The sequence below is a fragment of the Orycteropus afer genome, unplaced genomic scaffold (genome assembly GCF_000298275.1).
Source record: "Orycteropus afer afer isolate SDZICR_OR568_19922 unplaced genomic scaffold, OryAfe1.0 scaffold00103, whole genome shotgun sequence".
In the NCBI taxonomy this organism is placed as follows: Eukaryota; Metazoa; Chordata; class Mammalia; order Tubulidentata; family Orycteropodidae; genus Orycteropus; species Orycteropus afer.
In genome coordinates, this window is record NW_006921690.1 from 6,426,463 (window position 1) to 6,447,017 (window position 20,555).

Consider the following 20,555-nt stretch of genomic DNA (forward strand, 5'->3'; position numbering starts at 1 on the left):
GTTATTTGCTCTTAGGTGTTTTAAGAGCAATCCTCCTGCCCAGGGAGGGAGTACTAGCAGCCTGTGGTCTAATGTGTTGTATTGTGTTGTATTTAACTAACATGGTGATTTTTGAAACCTTCAGATGGAATCCTTTTGGATGAGACACGAACTTTCCAATCTTCAGCACTTACGTATCTTTCCTGCCTCTAAAGACTTCTGTGTTTGGGGATAATTGCCTATCTCCCTGCCCCTTAGGAAAGCGTGCAGATAAATGCATCTCTGTACTGGCCAGCACACTTCTAGGGCAGTGGGTTCCAGTCTAGGCTCTCACTTTGAGAGAGACGTAACAAAAACACAGATCAAGAGTGGATGACCTGGAAGGTAAAGGAATTAAGACACCAGTTAACATTGCAGTTAGAGAACCACAGTGCTGGAGCACCATCTTTAAATATCTGAAGGGTTGTCCTGTGGAAGAAGCGTTAGATATCCCAGGATATCCCAGGGAATGATTATGGACTGTGCACTTTACTGCAGTCATTACGTTTAGAGGATACAAAGAGGAGCAAGGCAGTCTCTGCCCTCAAGGCCAAGGTTAACATCAAATAGAGAAGGTGCTTAGAAATGGCTGTAAAATAGTGATACTCATTTTGTGGTTCTCCAGAAAGCGGAAATGAGGAGACTGACGTCAGCTCAGTTTGGCTAGGCCCTTCCTGACAAAGTTGTCCCCACATAGAATGAGCTGCCCTGAATACTGGTCATCAGTCATGTTGCCTGGTTTTGGGGGATGAACTAGATAGATGGCCTGTCTAGATCCTGTCTACCTCTATTGGTCTATGGTTCTAAGATTACCAAGTTGCTTTCCTAGAGAGAATCATTACCATATTAAATGCTTACTTATTATTCTCATTGTTCTGGGCAAGCCAAGCTAGGAGGAGTGGTAAATTGCAGGGCCATAGCATTCCGTTACTGCATATAGGCAGTGACTTCTCTGCTTTTCTTATTCATGGACCTGATAAAAGAATCGGATGGCATGAACAGCAGGTACGGTCTTGTTGCTGTTGCTGCTTTTGTTTGTTGGTTTGCATCTGGTCATGAGGGTCATTGAATGTCTCATAATACTTTGTTCCTTAGGACAAGTACCATGAGGGAAGTCTGTTTCCCATACCCCTTACCCTCTAGGAACTCCAGCTAGCTAGCACCCAGAGATATCTGTCAAGACAGGAAATTGTACATCTTCCCTTTGGAAGGCAGAACTTTTTCAAAAAGTATATTCTATGATTTTGGTGTTCCTAAATATCCCTCATTCCAACAAAATGTGTAAGTTGCTTTCTGACTTCATGCAGTGGGTTGAACTGGCAAAGGCAGAATCTCTTCACAGCCTCTGAGGCAAAATGTTTTGGCAAGGTCACACTGGTCCTGTCGTCTTTCTGTTACCACATGCCACTGCCACCAGTTCTCGCTCCTTTGCCGTATGATTGTAGAGAAGGTAGACATGAACGCTTTTTCTGGCGAACACATTCTAAGGGTCAGAAAGGCAGATAATAGCTGGGTTTGGTATTTCTCCTCAACTTTCTTTGTAGTTTTATCTCTTTGATACATTTTCCCCCAGATATGTCAAGGATGTGGAGAATGGGGTAGCAGAAATGCCACCCATATACCCAAACTTGCTACCATTACTCCATGTAAAGGAAACAAATTCTTTCTGAAAAGTTGGAATCCTACTGAAATGTGAGATCCCACAGCTGGTGTGGCCCCAGGATTTGTGGACTTTTCAGTCTCCTGGTAGATGCTCTTCCCTTCCAGGAATTTTCTGTTGGGTGAGTGAGAAAGCCAACCCCAGGCTTTGTGCACATCCCATCAGATGAATGGCACTGAGTTACCTAGTTCCTGCAACAGGATCCCTGAAATCTCTAGAGGATAGAAATTCTTAGCCCCAGTAGCCAGTTGGAGCCAATCTTACCTGAGGCTTTACAAATGCTAATGGCTTTTTAGCAACTTTGTATATGTGTGTGTGTGTGTGTGTGTATTTATTTATTTGCTGTTTTGTATATTTCACATATCATTCAGTTCACCCACTTAAGGTGTACAATTCAGTGATTATTTAGTATATTCATAGAGTTGTGCAGCCATTACAATTTTTGCACACCTTCAGCAGTTATTCTCCATTTCTCCCTTTGTTGTTGCCAAGTGGACTCCAACTCATAGTGACCCTGTGTATAACAGACACATCATTGCCTGGTCCTGTGTCATCCTCACAGTTGTTGCTATTTTTGAGCTCGTTGTTGTAGCCACTGTGTTAATCCGTCTCATTGAGAGTCGTCTTTTTTGTTGATTCTCTACTTTACCAAATGTAATGTCCATTTGCAGAGACTAGTCTGTCTGATAACGTGTCTGAAGTAAGCAAGATGAAGTCTTCCGTCCTCACTAGAAGTGAGGAGCGTCCTGGCTGTACTTCTCCAGGACAGATTTATTTGCTCTTTTGGTATACTCAGTATTCTTTGCCAACACCACAATTCAAATGGATCAGTTCTTCGTTCTTCCCTTTCCAGTGTTTTGCATGCATATGAGATAGTTGGAAATACCATGGTTTGGGTCAGGTGCACTTTAATCACCAAAATGACATCTTGCTTTGTAAGATTCTAAAGAAATTTTTTTTTAAGCAGATTTGCCTAATGCAATATGTTGTTTGATTTCTTGACTGTTGCTTCCATAACTCAAAAAAACTCGCTGCTGTCAAGTCAGATCTGCTCATAACAACCCTTCCTTGGGTTTCCAAGGCGGCATCACTACAGAAGTAGAATGCCCAACCTTCTTCTGAGGAGTGGTTAGCGGGTTTGAACCGCCAGCCTTCTGGTTATCAGTCAAGTGCCTTAGGCACTGCGCCACCAGAGTTCCTATTGCTTCCATAGTCAACCATTAATCTACTCTCTGACTCTGTAGATTTGCCTATTCTGTACATTTCATACAAATGGAATTATACAATATGTGGTCTTTTGTTACTAGTTTCTTTAACTTAATGTTTTCCGGTTATAGCATATATCAGTACTTCATACCTTTTTATAGCTGAACAATATTGTATTGTCCATAATACCACATTTTGTTGTTTAACCATTCATCAGTTGTTGGGCATTTGAGTTGTTTCTACTTTGGCTATTAAGAATGATGTTGCTGTGAACAATTACAGATAAGTTTTGTGTGTGATGTGTGTGTTCGTTTTTTCTGAATATATGCTGAAGAATAGAATTGCTAGGTGTATAGTACCCCTGTGTTTAATCTTTTGAGGAACATTCAGGCTGTTTTCCACAGCAGCTGCACCATTTCATGGAGGCACTTCTTAACAACTCCCCATGGTGATTTTAGATGGGAGTCCAATATGCTGCCACAGTGAGAATCCTCACTCTGCCTCACTTGGACATAAAATAACTGGAGATCAGATTTCAGCATTTTACCTGAACAGCAGACATCTACCCCTTCCAACTTGTTCTTTGCAACATACCACATCCCTCAGCTCTCACTAGTAGACCAAGGTTAATCTGGCCATCAACCAAAGGACTAGTCAGTCTAATGGGAGGGTTATCCAGTGTCCACCTGTGGCATGGGTTGTCTACAAAGAGTTAAACTGATCTGGAAAGCTGATCTGTGGGCTAAGCAGGGAGCCAGGCCATGGGTATGTAATCCCCACTTCTGAGGGCGTGATGTCTCTTCTTGTAAGTGTCATCACTTTCTTGGTGCAGTCTGGTAAAAACTGAGTCATGAGATGCTGACAGAAACCCAGTGCACTTAATGTGAAACTTGAGGCATTCTGCTCATTCCTGGGATATGTGTGCAGCTGTCAGCCCTGTGTGCAGATGGTCAACAACCTGATGGGGATGAAATCCTGCCACTGTGATGTTTCCTTGCTTGTCTGAGAGAGGCATAGGCCCCGACGGTGCTCCTCAGAGAGACTGAGGGCACGGGGGGATGCCTGTGGTTTTACTCCAGGACTGAGCAGCCTGCTTTGTACAGAGCCCTGCGTCTGAAGTAGCCCTATGGAGGGAGGCAATACCCAACTATTTCCGTCTTTGAGCTTTTAAAAAACATTCCCTCCTGGCTGCAGATGAACATTTCCAAAGAGCAACTCGAAGCCAACCCCAAGCCTTGTTCTCTCTTCCTTGTGTTTGCAGCCACGGCACAGGGTACGAGAGTGATAATCATACCACACCCATTCTCTGTGGTGCCCAGTACAGAATACACACCCATGGCGTCTTCAGGGGCATTCAGGTGAGTATATTGGCAATGCTACAGCTGCAAGTGGACTACACTGTTTCTTTCCTTTCCCAACAGTCTTTAAATTTCTTGTTGATGGACCATTTGGCAGAGGCAAGCCTGTTCCTAATTATAGGCTTTTGTGCTATCAAGGACCCCCTCCTCTTTCACTCAGATAAGCCAGCTTCCTTCTCTCTCAATAGCCAGTGAATCACCACTGCCTCCCTGACTCAGACCAGGATACTTCCTGCATGATGCCCTCCTTCCTCCTCCAGTGCTTCATTCACCTTCTCCAGAATGGGCTGCAGAGCTCTTGCATTTGGGTTAATTGGGCTTGACGTAATGATCTGGACCCTGGACTTCAGAGAAGATTGGGTCTTCATTATAGTATGCTGAAAGTTGGATTCTGCTTTAACACATGTTGATAATAATAATAGTATCATCTATAGCTGAGCACTCTTTATATTCCAGGAATGAGATAGGTACAGTTATTATCCTGTGTTATGTACATGAAGAGACTGGTGCTCAGAAAACCTGGATGACTTGTGCACATTACCCACCTAGTAAGTGGAGGAACTGCGACTTACAGCTGGCTGTCTGATTCTAGAACTCTTGTTTTTTAATTAGCATGTTTTAGTGCTTCCTGGGGACACACAGAGCTATGAACATTATTTGGGAATGTCTCCAAGGAGAGTGGGGAGCTCTGGTGGTGTAGTGCCTAAGGCATTTGACTGCTAACTAGAAAGCTGGAGATTCAAACCCACCAGCCACTCCTTGGAAGGAAGATAGGGCAATCTACTTTTATAGAGACATCACCTCAGAAACCCAAGGAGGGGTTGCTATGAGTCAGATCCCACTTGATGGTAATGAGTTTGACTTTTTTTTTTTCCCAAGGAGAGTGAAGAAAGTAGAAAGTTTCGAAGAATGCAGGAAAGTCTACAGAAGGCCACCTTTGCAGAACTTCTTTTGGGTGGTCAAAACTACATGTAGTTACCAAGGGTTTGCATCTGTGACTTATGTGGGTGACTTAGTGGCTGCAACATGAGTAACAGCTTTGATACTTTGAGCAGAATAGTCAGTACACTAGAAAAAAGTTGTGTGTGGGGCAAGTAGCTCTGAGATGTTCTGATTAATACTTACATTGGTATACCCTGATGCTAGAACTGTGTGCTTTCTCACCCAAAGGCTCCCAATGGTGAGAAACAAAGACAAGGGTTACAAAAATAGGCAAATCTGATGGAGGTTTAGAACAAGTCCTCCTGTCTCTCCTCCCAGGTACCAGCAAGATCCTCCACCAAACCCCAACTGACATTAACAACTCAATTTTATATCCTCTTGCCATGTACGCTGCATGTATGATGAATTAGAGGAAATGAAAAGGGCTTCCTTTGCCTTCCTGCCCACCAAGCCTAGTTTCTCAGACTTGCCATCATGACCTCTGGTGAACTCCAGATTGGACAGGTGTCACTTCAGTACCTCCCCATTTTCTCCCAGAGTAAATGCTAAATCAAACACAGCTGGCTCACAATTTAATTTTTATGCTATCATTTGTCCAGCGACACTATGGCCTATCAGTAGCAAAGTTGTACAGCACAACGGTGCTTTTTTTTTTTAAAAAAAAAAAAAAGACCATAACTTCATGATGCAAGGCAGTGTGAAATAGTAATGGGGTAGAATGGAAAATGCCTAAGGCTGGGAGTCAGTTAAGCTGAGAGGTGGTTCCAACTTTTAACACAAAACAAAGATTTGCTCTTGTGTCAGCCATTCACCCTCTTAGGCCTGAGTCACACATCTGTAAATGAATGGGTACAGGTACAATTTAGTGGTCCCTAAGGGACTTCCAGAGCTCTGGATCTATGGTTGGTTGATCCTGAAAGCTGTAAGGGGAGCTTGTCCCTACATTTCCCTCTAGTTCCTTTTCACGAAAGACTGACAGAATACACATGGCACTCTCCCCTAGATAAAAAGGGATCAAGAAAATGTTCTGTGAGGGACATGTAAAATGCAGATAGATTCCACAGCATTTTCCATGTCAGTACTAAAAGGATTGTACTGTCTACACCATGCATCTCTTTCATCTCTTCCTCAGAGACAGAAAGCCCAAATCTCAAAGGCTCATTCATCCTTTATCCACTCATGGAAGGTCTGGTCAGTTTGGGGTTCCTTTAGCATCTTGTATTTTTTCCAATAATAAAAATTCCCCATCCATTGCAAATTGGGCCTAAGGTCATGTGGTCATGTCTCCAAGTGGGTGGGAAGTAAGAGAATCAAGTCTGTACCTTGGGACTTCCAGACCTTGCTGCTGCTTCAGGTGGAGAAGTTGAGAGACAGGATCAACTGGCAGCTCTTCCAGTCACCAGGATTTATTATTCACATCATGTGGGTCAGCAACCCTAAATAGCCTTCAGTTCATGTGCCGTTGTTAGTTGATGAGTAGTGATGATGTCAGAGCATTGCACTGTAGAATTTCTTGATCTGTCATCTATTAGTAATGTTTGCTGTGAACATTTAGGCCGTATAGGGAAATGGTTTTAGGCCACATATCTATCATTCCTTCTTTGGGTCTCTTCCAGTGTTCACTTTCCCTATGTGAATCTTCCCATGTTTACATGTGGCTTAAGGCCTCCCTTCCTCTCACCTCTTACTCTCCGCTTACAGGACGTGCGGCGTGTGCCTGGAGTAGCTCCAACTCTTGTGCGATCGGCATCTGAGAGCAGTGAGAAACGCCCTTTCATGTGTGCTTACCCGGGCTGCAACAAGAGATACTTTAAGCTGTCCCACTTGCAGATGCACAGCCGGAAGCACACTGGTAAGTGTGTCCACCATCTCCCCTTGGTTTCAGCCACCTCTGGGCAGCAGTGGTTCAGGCACTCCTGCTCTGGGATCTCACACTGACCGCTAAGGCCACAGGGCTGATGCCAGGTAATTTCTAGGATGACAAATAGGCCCTGCTTTGCAAGGTACTGGCCAAGGTGATGCAAAAGACTTGCAGTGCCATTTCGCATCCTAATTGTCCATAACCTTTCTTAAAGAAGCCAATAAACTGTGTACAGGAAGGGGCAGGGTAGAGTGATGGGAAAAGCAAGGGCTGCAGAATTAAGGAGACCTGAGTTTGAATCCTGGTTTCACCACTAGTGCAAATTATTTAATCTGTCTCCGAACTTCATTTGCTTCATGTTGAAAATGGAAATGATAATTAAGCCAAATTGAATGAAAGGAATTACAGAGGTGAAGCACTTAGTGAATGCTGGTATGTCAATTAAAACCAGTTGGCATCAAGTTAATTGCAACTCATGGTAACCCCATGTGAGAGTCGAACTGTGTCCCTTAGGGTTTTCAGGGGCTGATTATTCAGAAATAGCTTGCCAGCCCTTTCTTCTTAGGTGCATCTTGGTAGACTCAAACCTCCCACCTTTCAGTAAGCAGTCAAGTGCATTAACTGCTTGCACCACCCAGGGACTCCCTCTGTCGATCAACGTGGATAAATGATGGTGGTACACAATTATAATCCTGTTACTGCCTCTAAAGAGAGAGGAGCCAGGCTGGGAGTGTCGTAATCAGGAGATGTGAGAGGTGGATGGCTGCTGTTACCATAAGATTTAGGAAGAGACAGTTTGAAGAAAAACTTCACCAGATAGGAATGGGAAAATGGATTGTAGGTTTTGTTTTTGTATCTAGCTTAAAAAGAGAGAGAAGATGGTGTTCGATGATGTATCCAGGAAAAGTGTGTTTTTCTCAGGCCAAGGGATCTTCCTCTGGGAAGCAGAGAATTAGCCTATCTGGTTGTTGACCCCCTAGTGTGTGAATAAGTATTTCACAAATGTTTATTCTTGGCCTGTGGGTAGTAGACAGGAGTGTGTTTGGGTCTCCCCTACAGGGAAGCAGTGCAAAGTGCATGTTCCCATCGGTGAGTAGTGACATTCTTTCCACAACTGAAGGACAGCTCCCTTGTTAACATTGCCAATATTATTTTACTATTCTGCTGAATTTCAGGCTGCTGAAGTTGGAAAAAATCTCCAGTTTCTTCATCTTTGGCATTACTGGTTAGTGCACAAAACTGAATAATAGTCATATTAACTGGTCTTCCTTCTAGGTGAATGGCTATTATCCTATCACTGACAGCTGTACTTCAGTATAGATCCTGAAACGTTCTTTTTGATGATGAATGTAACACCTTTCCTATTCAATTTGTCATTCCTGCCATAATTTTAAAAAAATAAATAAACTCACTGCCATCAAGTCGGTCCCAACTCCTAGTGACCCCTCCTTGGGTTTCTGAGGCAGTGTCTCTACAGAAGTAGGTTGCTCAATTTTCCTTCCAAGGAGCAGCTGGTGGGTTTGAACCGCCAGCCTTCTGGTCAGCAGTCAAAATGGTTAGGCACTACGCCACCAGAGCTCCTTTAGGTCATACGATTTTCCAATTCAAATGGCCAATACTAGGCTATTTCAGCTCATTAATGCCTAGGATATAGGTCTTTATGCATTTTGTTTCATTTTTGATGACTTCTCTTTTTTCTAGATTGCACATTCATACATTTTCATACATTCCACATTCTGATTAGTAGTGGATGTTTGCAACTGTTTCTTCTCATTTTGAGTCATGCCACATCACCAAATAAATGTCTCAGTAGCTTTACTCTAACTGCATTATTAACTTAAACTCTTACTTTGAAGAAGAGCTCTGGTAGTATAGTGGTTAAGGCATTTGGCTATTAACCGAAAGGTCAGTGGTTCCATCCCAACAGCCGCTCCTCAGAAGAAAGATGAGGCGGTCTGCTTCTGTCAAAATTTACGGGCTTTGAAACCTGATGGGGGCTGCCGCTATGAGTTGGAATTGACTGTGTGGCAGTGAGTTTGGTTGTTTTTTTTCTTGGCTACTTTGAAGTATTTTGAATGCAGTCTGAAATTGATAAAACATGCAATCAAGATACACTGATAATTACTGGTGATTGAAATGTGAAAGTTGGAAACAAAGAAGAAAGATCAGTAGTTGGAAAATACAGCGTTGATGAAAGAGACGACTCCAGAGATCTTACGATAGGATTTTGCGAGACTTACTCATGGGAAATACCTTTTTTCAGCAACATAGATAGTGACTGTTCACATGGACCTTGTCAGAAGGAATACATAGGACTCAAATAGACTACATCTGTGGAAAGAGACAACGGTAACAGCTTAATATCATCAGTCAGAACAAGGCTACATGCCGATTGCGGACAGACCATCAATTGCTTATATGCTAGATCAAGTTGAACCTGAAGAAACTTGAAACAAGTCCACAAGAGTCAAAGTATGACCTAGAGTATATCCTACCTGAATTTAGAGACCATCTCAAGAATATATTTGACACATTGAACACTAAGGACCAAAGAGCAAACAGGTTGTGGGTTGACATCAAGGATGTCACACGTGAAAAAAGCAAAACATCATTAAAAAGACAGGAAAGAAAGAAAAGACCAAAATGAATGTCAGAAGAGACTCGGAAACTTGCTCTTTTGAAGGTAGAGCTAAAGCAAAAGGAAAGAAGCAAAAGGAAGAAATGATAAAAGAGCTGAGCAGAAGATTTCAAAATGTACCTTGAGAAGACAGATTAAAGTATTAAAATGAAATGTGCAAAGACCTGGTTAGAAAACCAAAAGGGAAGGACATGTTCAGCATTTCTCAAGAGGAGAGAGAACTGAGGGAAAAAGTTAATCCTCAAGTTGCAGTATTGAGGAATTCTATGGCAAAATTTAAAAAACAAAAAAAGATGGAAAGAATATACAGAGTCACTGTATCAGTGAAAATTGGTTGACGTTCAGCCCTTTCAGGAGGTAGCATATGATCAAGAACTGATGGTATTTAAAGGAAGAAGTCCAAGCTACATTGAAGGCACTGGCAAAAAACAAGGATCCAGGAATTAAAGGAATACTGATTGAGATGTGTGGTAGTTAAGGTTGTGTGTCAACGTGGTTGGGCAGCTGGTGGTAGTTACTCCCCATGATGAGACTGGCAATCAGCTCTGTGGTGGGATCTACCACAAACAGCTGAGTAGCTGCTTTAGGGATGCGATTTGCTTCCCGTATATAAGAAGCAGTTTCGTGAATAGTCTCTAGCTTATGGCACACTTGAACTCTGCACGTAGCTGTGTCATCATTTGGCAGCTTGCCATGCATGCTCTGTCAACCTTGGGACTTTAAATGGACTTGAACTAATGGCCTGCCATGTGGTTTGGTAACATTGGGACTGTGCCTTTTTACTTTTCAACCTTGGGCTTGTCAGCCTCAGCAACCAGCAGGTATCTCAGTGAAGAAAAGCCTCTAGCTTCAGTGGGCCAGGAGTAGGAGACAGAGCTGAAGCCCAAGGTTGAGGGGCATTCACCCAGCCCCTAGAGCCTGGCACTTTGAACTCAGACTTCAAGCCTCCAAACTATGAGAGAGTAAACTCCTGTTTGTTCAGGCATCCTATTTGTGGTATATTACCATCATAGCAACACTGTTGTTGTTGTTATGTGCTGTCGAGTCGGACCCGACTCATAGCAACCCCTCCTTGGGTTTCCAAGGCTGTATCAGTATGGAAGTAGATTGCCCCATCTTTCTTCCAAGGAGTGGCTGGTGGGTTTGAACTGCCAGTCTTCTGATTAGCAGTCAAGTGCCTTAGGCACTACGCTACCAGAGACACTAGGTAATGAAAACAAGATGTTTCAGCAAATAGATGGAATGCTGGAAATGCCACTCCTGTGCCCAGGAATTTGGAAGACAGCTAGCTACCTAGCCAAGTCACTGGAAGAGATCCGTATTTGTGCTCATTTCAAAGAAAGGTGATCCAACAGAATGCAGAAATTACCAAACAATATCATTAGTATCACATGCAAGTAAAATTTTGCTTAAGATAATTAAAAAATGGTTGCAGTATAGTACATTGAAAGGGAGCAGCTAGAAATACAGGGCAGATTCAGAAGAGGTTGTGGAACAAGAGATACCATTGCTGATGTCAGAGAGATCTTAGCTGAAAGTAGAGAATACAGAAAGATATCTACCTATGTTTTATTGACTATGAGAATACATTTGATGATGTGAATAATAAATTATATTGGGAAGAATGAGAATTCCAGAATACTTAATTGTGCTTGTGTGGAACCTGTACATAGACCAAGAGGCAGTCCTTTGAACAGAATAATGGGATATTATGTGGTTTTAAAACAGGAAAGGTGCGCATCAGGGTTGTCCTTTCACCATGCTTATTCAATTTGTATACTGAGCAAATAATCCTAGAAACTGGATTATATGAAGAATGAGGCATCAGAATTTGTTGTTGTTGTTGTTGTTGTTGTTATGTGCCGTCGAGTCGGCCCCCGACTCATAGCTTGAGGAAGACATATTAACAACCAATGGTATGCAGATGACGAATAACCCTGCTTGCTGAATGTGAAGACGACTTGAAGCACTTGCTTTTGAATATGAAAGACTGTAGCCTCAAGTATGAATTACACTTCAACATAAAGAAAACAAAAGTCATCGACAATCAGACCAACAAGCAACATTATGATAAATGGAGAAATGATTGAAGTTGTCAAGAATTTCATTTTACTTGCATCCACAGTTGACACCTATGGAAGCCGCAGTCAGGAAATTAAATGATGTATTGCACTGGGCAAATATGCTGCAAAGGCCTTTTTAAAGTATAAAAAAGCAGAAACGTCACTTCAAGGACTAAGTTACACCTGCCCAAGCCGTTTCAGTCGCCTCCTATGCTCCTTATAAGTGAGGGTGGCGAGACTTCATCTTACGTACTTTGGACATGTTACCCGAAGCATCCAATCCCTGGAGGAGCACATTACGTGTAGTGAAGTAGATGGTCAGGGGAAAAAAAAAGAAGACCCTAAATGAGATGGATTGACAGACACAGTGGCTGCAGCAGTGGGCTCAGACATAGCAACGATTGTGAGGATGATGCAGGACTGGACAGTATTTGGTTTTGTTGTGCAGAGGGTTGCTATGATTCAGAACCGACTCAGCAGCACCTGACAGCAGCAGCTACTGACCTTGATGTTAGGAACTAGGGAAGCAAGCAGGCTGCTTTCCAATCTCATTGATACCATTGGACTTTGTTGACTCATATTGTCTGGGGGATGCAGTTCTGGGCAAAGCCTAACTTTGCATTCAGTAAGCCCACATTTTTGGGGACTAAAGATGAGAGACCATAATATAATTATATTTTTACATAATGCCTTAAATAGGATCATTTGAAAAAGATATGTCAAGATTTTAAGGAATATGAGAAGTCAAAATTTTCCTGGGGGGGAAAAAAAGAGAATTCATTGAGGAGAAGTACAGCCCTTGAGCCTTTTAATGGGAATGAAACACTTAGAAAGCGATGGGGTTAGCAGTTTATGTGAAGGGAGTCACTGGACAAGGTATCCGAGGTCCCCAGACCCTCTGGAGTCTTTAAGAAGCTTGCTCTTACAGGCAGTGAGGATGGCAAGCTAGTGTTTAACAATCTTGTAGCCGTCTTCTCAAAAGAATATAGTGTTTTCTTATTTTAAAAATAACAATACAAACTATTAAGTACATTATACTAAGTACCTTTTATGTCGCAGGCTATTTGCATGCATTATTTCATTTAACATCCCTCCCTGACTAATAATTACCAGATGAGCAGGATATTGTGGAACCAGGATTAAAACTCTTACTCCATGTCACAATCTCTTTCTTCTAGAGTTGATGGTGCATATCTAGAGTATGCACAAGTGAAAAGAGAGTAAGGTGGTATAAGTCAATACAGCAAATCAGAAGCTAGGGAAGCTGGGGAGTTCAGAGGGTGTTGATTTGAGGTGGAATCATCAGAGGTTTCTTAGAGCAGGAAGGGCTTTAAGGCAAAAGAAATGAAGAATGAACAGAAGCAGAAAGAAAAGCAAATTGAATAGGAGTTGTTGCTTTTTCCAAGTTGAAGACTTGAAGCTTAAGGAATTGGATTGGATATATAGTTAAGAAGGGAGGTCTGGTAGCATAGTGCCTAACGCACTTGACTGCTAACCAGAAGGTGGGCAGTTCAAACCCACCAGCCACTCCTCAGAAGAACGATGGGGCGATCTACTGCCATAGTGATACTGCCTCGGAAACCCAAGGAGGGGACGCCATGAGTCGGGTCCGACTCGACGGCACATAACGACAACAACAACATATAGTTAAGAAAAGCCTCCTGCCCTTAGGAATTGCCAGCCCATTGATGAAGGTAGACCTAGACACAGCTTACTGTATTAGGAGATGTTTTGTAATACGTCCTGTAATGAGGGACTAAAGAGGTTTAAATCTGAACATGAAATTTCCAAGAAAGCATTGCAAAGGAAATGGCATTTGTGAGGAATGGGGGAGGCTTTTGATACATAGAAATGTAGGGATGAGGATGAAGGGCATTGTGGAATCAATAGTGTGAGCGAAGTGGAAAAGGACTTGGGGAATGGTAAGAGTGTGGAGTAGCTGGAATATAGATTAATCAGGGAAATAGAGGAGATTTCAAGGTTGGAAAGGGCATTAGGAGCCACTCTACAGCGCAAAGACCTGCCTGAACTGCAGTGGCTTGCTCCCTATCCCGGAATCCTTGTGACTCAGAATTCTCATAAGAAGATGGGAAGGCCTGCGGTTGCTGGGTGCTCTTGGGCCCAGTCCCAGTATTTGGCTGAACTTTCGTTAAAGAGGACAAGGGTGGGACTTCTCCACTCTGAGGCAGGAGATTGTGAAATCAGACCACTGTCTTCTCTGATAAAAGGCAGTGGAGTCATTAGGAAGGTGCAGAGGGTGTGGACGACACCAGGTGACACTGTCAGAATGAGTGACACCAAAGGGACTGTCTATATAAAATTTTTGTGCATTGTTTCAGCAGAAATTTATTATTATTTAAAAAAATATCCATGTCATTAGTTAAAGCAATGAAACCTATTTTTCAAGCCCAGCTTATGTTTCTTTACACCTACAAAGTTTACTTTTTGAACCTTCTGATGTTCTCTGGTCAGTGCTGTCATTATTTTTATCCAATTACAGTGATGCTTCAAGTAGTGTGGTTTCATCTGCATGCACTACAAGCATGCACTGTTGTTTTCATTACTGTCAGTGTTTTTATAGTTGCTGATTTTGTCAGTTTTTCTGGTGTTTTACCTACAGTATTATGGTACTTAGTATTTGTGAACCAAAAGTTATATTAATAACTTTAAAAAGTGAAGTAGTAATCAAAGAAAAAGGAAAAAAAAAGGCTTCCACTCAATTACTAATAATGTAACTTCTTGTTGTTGTTATGTGCCGTCCAGTCGGCTCTGACTCATAGCGACCCCTCCTTGGGTTTCCGCGGCAGTATCGCTATGGAAGTAGATGGCCTAACCTTCCTTCCGAGGAGTGGTTGATGGGTTTGAACCGCCAGCCTTCTGGTTAGCAGTCAAGTGCTTTAGGCAGTACGCCACCAGAGCTCCTAATAATGTAACTAGTAATGTTACAATTTAATGTAGAAAGATTTTATAAAACTATTTTGTTAATATTCACATAATCTAAGAAATACTACATTTAAGAAATTTAAAACTAGTTGCCACATACTATTCTATGATTAAAATTGGTAATAAACATTACTAAGGATTCTGTCCGTAGTGATACTGCCTCAGAAACCCAAGGAGGGGTCGCTATGAGTCGGGGCCGACTCGACGGCACATAACAAGAAGAAGGATTCTGTATGGTCTGGTGTGGGAGGAGGTCTATGCAGAGGTGGTGACATCAGTTACCATACTGGTGACACCAACCCTAATGCCACTGGAGAAAGAGCTACCAAAATCTTTCTACACAGTTTGGCTCTGGATTTAAATTGCACATCTTACAGCTATGGAATTGTTTGTCCTTGATTCGGGAATAAGAAGTTAGTAGCAGAGAATTCCAAATCTTCAATCGTAAAACACTTAATCATGGGGTTGTCTCTAAGGCACATCTGCCCTAGAATTCTGCCTCAGACTCTGCCTGAGTTAACACTTGTTGGTCTATTACTTCTCTAATTGTTCTCTACCCCTGTTTTTTGAGGACCTGCTTCTGTACTAGGCATTGGGTTAAGCCCTTTACGTGAGTGACCTGGTTTATTTAATCTGTTCATAAATCCTTGGAGGATGTCAGATTATTGGTCCATTTCAGAACAAGGAAACTGCACCTCGCCCCATGTTTAAGTGGCAAAGCTGGGTGTGACTCTTGTGTCAGACTCTAACTCCTGTTAGAGATCCTGTTGACTTCTGAGACTCAGGACCACCCTCATTCACCTAGACCCCCATTCTGTACCCATTGTCCAGGAGCATATGAACCTACAAACCCCTAACCAGTAGCCATTGAGTCAGTTCTGACTCATAGCAAGCCCATGAGTGTCAGAGTAGAACTGTGCTCCATAGGGTTTTTAAAAGTTAGTATTTCAGAAGTCCCCTCTGGGTGAACTTAAGCCACCAACCTTTTATGAGCATGTTAACTATGTGCAACACCTAGGACTCCTGAGCTTATGTATTCAAAACTCACTGCCATCACGTCAGATCCAACTCACAGCGACCCCTCCTTGGGTTTCTGAGGCAGTATCACTACGGAAGTAGATTACCCAACCTTTCTTCCAAGAAGTATCTGGTGGGTTTGAACCTCAAGCCTTCTGGTTAGCAGTCAAGTGCCTTAGCACTCTGCCACCAGAGTTCCCAAGCTTATGTATAGATATGCCTTTTATCTCAGGCTGTGGTAGCTATCACCACCCTTAACAGGCACTCTCTTCAAGTGCCTTAAGCATTTTTGGACCCCTTGGGTTTGAATAGGAGAGACTCCCTTCCTTTAATGAGATCCCCATTTCCAGTATAGTTTGCAAATAGATTTTGTGTCTTCCCCGAGGTGAAAAGCCGTACCAGTGTGACTTCAAGGACTGTGAGCGAAGGTTTTCTCGTTCAGACCAGCTCAAAAGACACCAAAGGAGACACACAGGTTTGTAGGTTCACTTCTATAGCTGGCAGTTCTGTTCCCTTGGGTTAGGGTTGATTATTATAATATATTTTTGTTGTTGTTGTTGTTAAATATGGACGAGAGGATTGACTGTTTAAATTTTTTCTATACATATTATTATTATTTTTTAAATTTCTGGGGATTTTTCTTCTCTTAAAAGAAAGAAAAGATAAACATCCCACAGATGTTCCTAAAACCACAGAACAATGAATTCCCACTAACAATTTGCTGGAAGATACAGTGGGCATCAGTAAAGAACTTGGGTGGTGGAGAGCAGAATCTAATCACAAACAGCATGTGATTCACTCTTTCTGTCTCTGAAACAGCTGAGACATCCCAGCTGGTGAGAAGCTGGACATTTGTGGTTAAGAAATGGTTGTTCCCAAAATACAAGAAGGTCCTCAAGGATTACTGTACAGAATCAAGTGTTTCCTGTTGGGCCTGGGGTATTGGGGAATACCCCAGGGAGAGGCAGATGGTGCAAGCATAGCCCAAAATTCTGGGTTCCTCAGGTGCAGGGAAGCAGGTCTTCTGGGCCTCACTGTACCTCCGCGATGTTAGGGCCATGGCTAGACCTTCTCTGTCCATTTAGGTGTGAAACCATTCCAGTGTAAAACTTGTCAGCGAAAGTTCTCCCGGTCCGACCACCTGAAGACCCACACCAGGACTCATACAGGTAAAACAAGTGCGTAAACTTTTCTTCACATTTATTTTTCATTATTTTTTTTAACTAATGTTGAATGAAGTTGTTTGTGAGAGATTGGAAAAGACTAGTATAAAATTTCTAGGCAGGTTTAGACTCAGTTGAGAGAAAAAGTAGTGCATGACAATTTTTAAATAACATTTTTAAGGGGGGCGGGAAATACAGAGCAGGAGAGAGATGTGAATAAAACTCTTTTCATGAGCGTCTAGAATGAAAAAGGAGAGAGAAGCTAGATCCTTACCGCCCCCAATTAGTTGAATCACATTTTTATCACTCAGTCTGATACGGTAATCAGGCTTCCAAAAGAAAAAAAAAAAAACAACCCAGAAATTCTAGCAAACGAAACATTTATTCTCCTGAGAGCTCATGTTTCATGAATCTTTAGTCTGCCTATAGCTAATGCCCCAGGAGCAGCCATGGTTTCTGTCAAACTAATACAGCATGTGGATATTATTTCCTTCACACTAGTACAGAGAGGGACTAGGACACGCATTCACTGGCTGCTGAATGTTTTAGCTTCTCTGCAAGGCTAGTGAGATTCGTAACGAAAATAGTACCACCATTATTGCATACTTGTGGCTTTCCAAAGAGGGCCAATGCTTATGTTACCTTATTTTATCTTCACAATATCCTTGTAAGAAGATTTGGGGAGACATGCTTTACCGATGAGGAGACTAAGGCATGTAGTGATTAGATGCATTTTCTAAAGTCACAAAGCTAGTAAGTAGCAAACCCAGTTCTGTCTGCTCCCAGCCCACCATCTCCCACTGCCTTCTTTGCTGGAGAAGGAGCGTGGTTCACCCAGAATCCCAGGGAGAAGAGAGACTCAAGAAGAAAGTCAAAGCAACAAAGTCAAATGCCACTGAAAGACTGAGAAGGATGAAGATCAAGGAACTAAAGGGTTGGGATTTGCCCATTAAAATAGAGAAGACCTTTGACAGTATAGCTGGAGGTGGGGTGGGGAGCAGAGGAACTGAGTGGGAGACAGACAAACATGACATCATAAGTCATTGCAGTTCCAGATCCTCAACCAAAACAGGCTGCACCCAGCGACAGAGCCAGGGCATCAACACAGAGTTGGTATCTTGCGCCTTCTACTCCGTTGCCTTTCATGTCGCATACGTCACCTCTTTGATTTTGTCCTGAGCTCACAAGTTGAAAGAGTTACTATCCTTGTACCCCTTGTACATATCTGCATAGGTATGAAGTGACCTATGTCACCAGGAGACTGTTTAATAGTGTATTTAATTGGCCCTCAGTTCTGACCCTAAGAGGAGCTCTGGTGGCATAATGCCTAAGGCATTTGACTGCCATCCAGAAGGCTGGCAGTTCAAACCCACCAGCGACTCCTCGGAAGGAAAATTGGTCAGTCTACTTCTGTAGAGATACCATCTCAGAAACCGAAGGGGAGGGGTCGTTACGAGTCGAAATAGACTTGACGGCAGTGAGTTTGTTTTTTTGGTCTGACCCTAGGACAGTGTCTCCCCAGAACATTCCTCAGTACTTCTCCTGACCAATAGTTTTCAAAGGAGGCCTGGGACAGCAGTACCCTGAGAAGATCTTCCAGGTGGTACTGGGGTTGGCTCCTGTGACATTTTTGTTACAGGACAAAGTCATACTGTGTATTTCCATTATGGCTATGCCTGTGAGGTGTGGTACCAAAAAGAGCACAGGCTTTGAAATTAGACAAACCTTAGTTTGAGTCCTACCTGGATATGCCTCTTAGCAGCTGTCCACCCTCATCTGCAGAATGGGGAGAATAATGATGCCCTCACAGGGCTGCTGTAAGGATTATGTGAGGTAGTGTATATATGATTCCTATAGCACCAGGCTTGGGATATATTAGGCATTTGATAAATGCTGATTGTTTTCCCTACAGAGAATGAGGCTTGGGAGGAACTTCTGAGGGGTCCTTAGATGGAAAAGATTTTGGCAAGCTTGGTAAAAATCTCAAACCCTTGCCTCAACTAGAATCTTCAATATAACAAGGATTATACTCTTGAGTAATACTTTAAGGTAAAAGAAACAACATGTCAAACTGGTATCAGTATTTAATATCCAGAATATCATCTATGTCTACATTAAAGGCACATTACAGCTGTAGAACTAGACAGTGATCAACCAGTAATATTCAGGGTGATGATCCTGAGACCTTTGAAGTGCAGTTAAGCTCAATTCCCTTTTTACAGCAGAGGAAAGATTGTTTTGTGTAATTCACAAGCCATTCTGGTTTAATTAAATATGAATTATGTAGATATTTAAGCTAGTTAGACTCATTGTTTCTGTCCCATTTCCCAAGACTTCTGACTTGGCAATATTTTACAGTTTTTACAGTTTTTCAGTACTTAGCTCCCCAGAGGTGCTGGCCATTTCAAGGCAGCCTGTGAAGCCCAGTACAGGAGTTATAGGGAAAGAACTACGGGGAATTTGGAGTTGGGTGTCTTTGTGATGCTTTGACTCAGGCCTTTGATAGTTGAATTTGTGCCCTGTCTTTCTGCTGCAAGTGTCTCTGACTGGCAATTGTGTCTACAGGTGAAAAGCCCTTCAGCTGTCGGTGGCCCAGTTGTCAGAAAAAGTTTGCCCGCTCTGATGAATTAGTTCGCCATCATAACATGCACCAGAGAAACATGACCAAACTCCAGCTGGCGCTTTAAAGGGTCCAATCCGGGGACAGCTCTGCATCCCAAGCAGGACTGTGTGTGAACTACTTTCAAATCTGACTTTAAAATTGCTCCTCACTCAACCTTTCTAAGAAAGAAAGGCAGTTCGTCTTCTTCATCCAACTTCAAGACAAGATCCCTTTCCTACTGGATCCTACCAGGTTTGCCCAGAGGCGATTGGTCTCTGCTTTACTGACTTTCAGTTGACTCACCAAGCCCTGGTGAAGTGGCTAATGATGTCTGGTTAGCTAAAAGGCCATCCTTAAGTCTGGATTTTCCACTGTAGTAAGAGCCATTGTTGATAATGTTCCTCCAATCTCCCCTTCCCTCTAACATGCATTTTCACTAGGAATGGAGTCATTGTACCATTTTCCATCATGGAATATTTATAGGCCAGGGCATGTGTATGTGTCTGCTAATGTAAACTTTGTCATGGTTTCCATTTACTAACTGCAACGGCAAGAAATAAATCAGAAAGCAAGGCAATGGGGGTGAGGCTCGTCTGACATTCTGGAGGTCAGGCAGGCTGCTAACCTGGAAGGAAGGATGTAGTTCTACCAGGCAACTTTAAAACCCATGTGTTTCAAGCAGCTGAAAAATGAATCAGAACTAACCAGTACTTCTGTGTAGTTTAACATTAGTACAATGCACTTAAGAAACTGTGTTTAAAGATCTGAGATTTTGTTTTTGTGTTTTCTTTGTCTTTTTTGGGGGTGTAATCCTTTTCATCTTCAGAGATGTACATATCTCTTCACACAAAGGAAGTGAAATTCATTTTCATCATTTGGGGTATCCTGGCTTTAAGTTGTAAAAATTTAAGTGACTCTAAAGAAACTAGGGGCTGGTCCAGGATCTCCACTGGTAAGACTGTTCTTAAGTAACTTAAATAACTTTGGGTTGACAAGTATATGTGGGAAAAAAAGAGACTTATTAGTGTGAGGACATCCATTGTTTAAAGGTTGTTGGGGATGTGTGTGTGTGTGTGTATGTTTT

The 20,555-nt window shown here is 42.4% G+C and overlaps 1 protein-coding gene across 1 annotated transcript in view; it reads left to right on the top strand.

Annotated features, from left to right (window-relative positions):
• WT1 (WT1 transcription factor) overlaps positions 1 to 19,556 on the top strand; it is a 58,319-nt gene extending 38,763 nt beyond the window's left edge. The window contains exons 7-11 of the mRNA XM_007943285.2: positions 4,146 to 4,242; positions 6,886 to 7,036; positions 16,092 to 16,181; positions 16,792 to 16,875; positions 19,435 to 19,556. Coding sequence (XP_007941476.2) covers positions 4,146 to 4,242; positions 6,886 to 7,036; positions 16,092 to 16,181; positions 16,792 to 16,875; positions 19,435 to 19,556 — 544 coding nt within the window. The remainder of the gene's footprint in view (positions 1 to 4,145; positions 4,243 to 6,885; positions 7,037 to 16,091; positions 16,182 to 16,791; positions 16,876 to 19,434) is intronic.
• Positions 19,557 to 20,555: the final 999 nt, after the last annotated feature.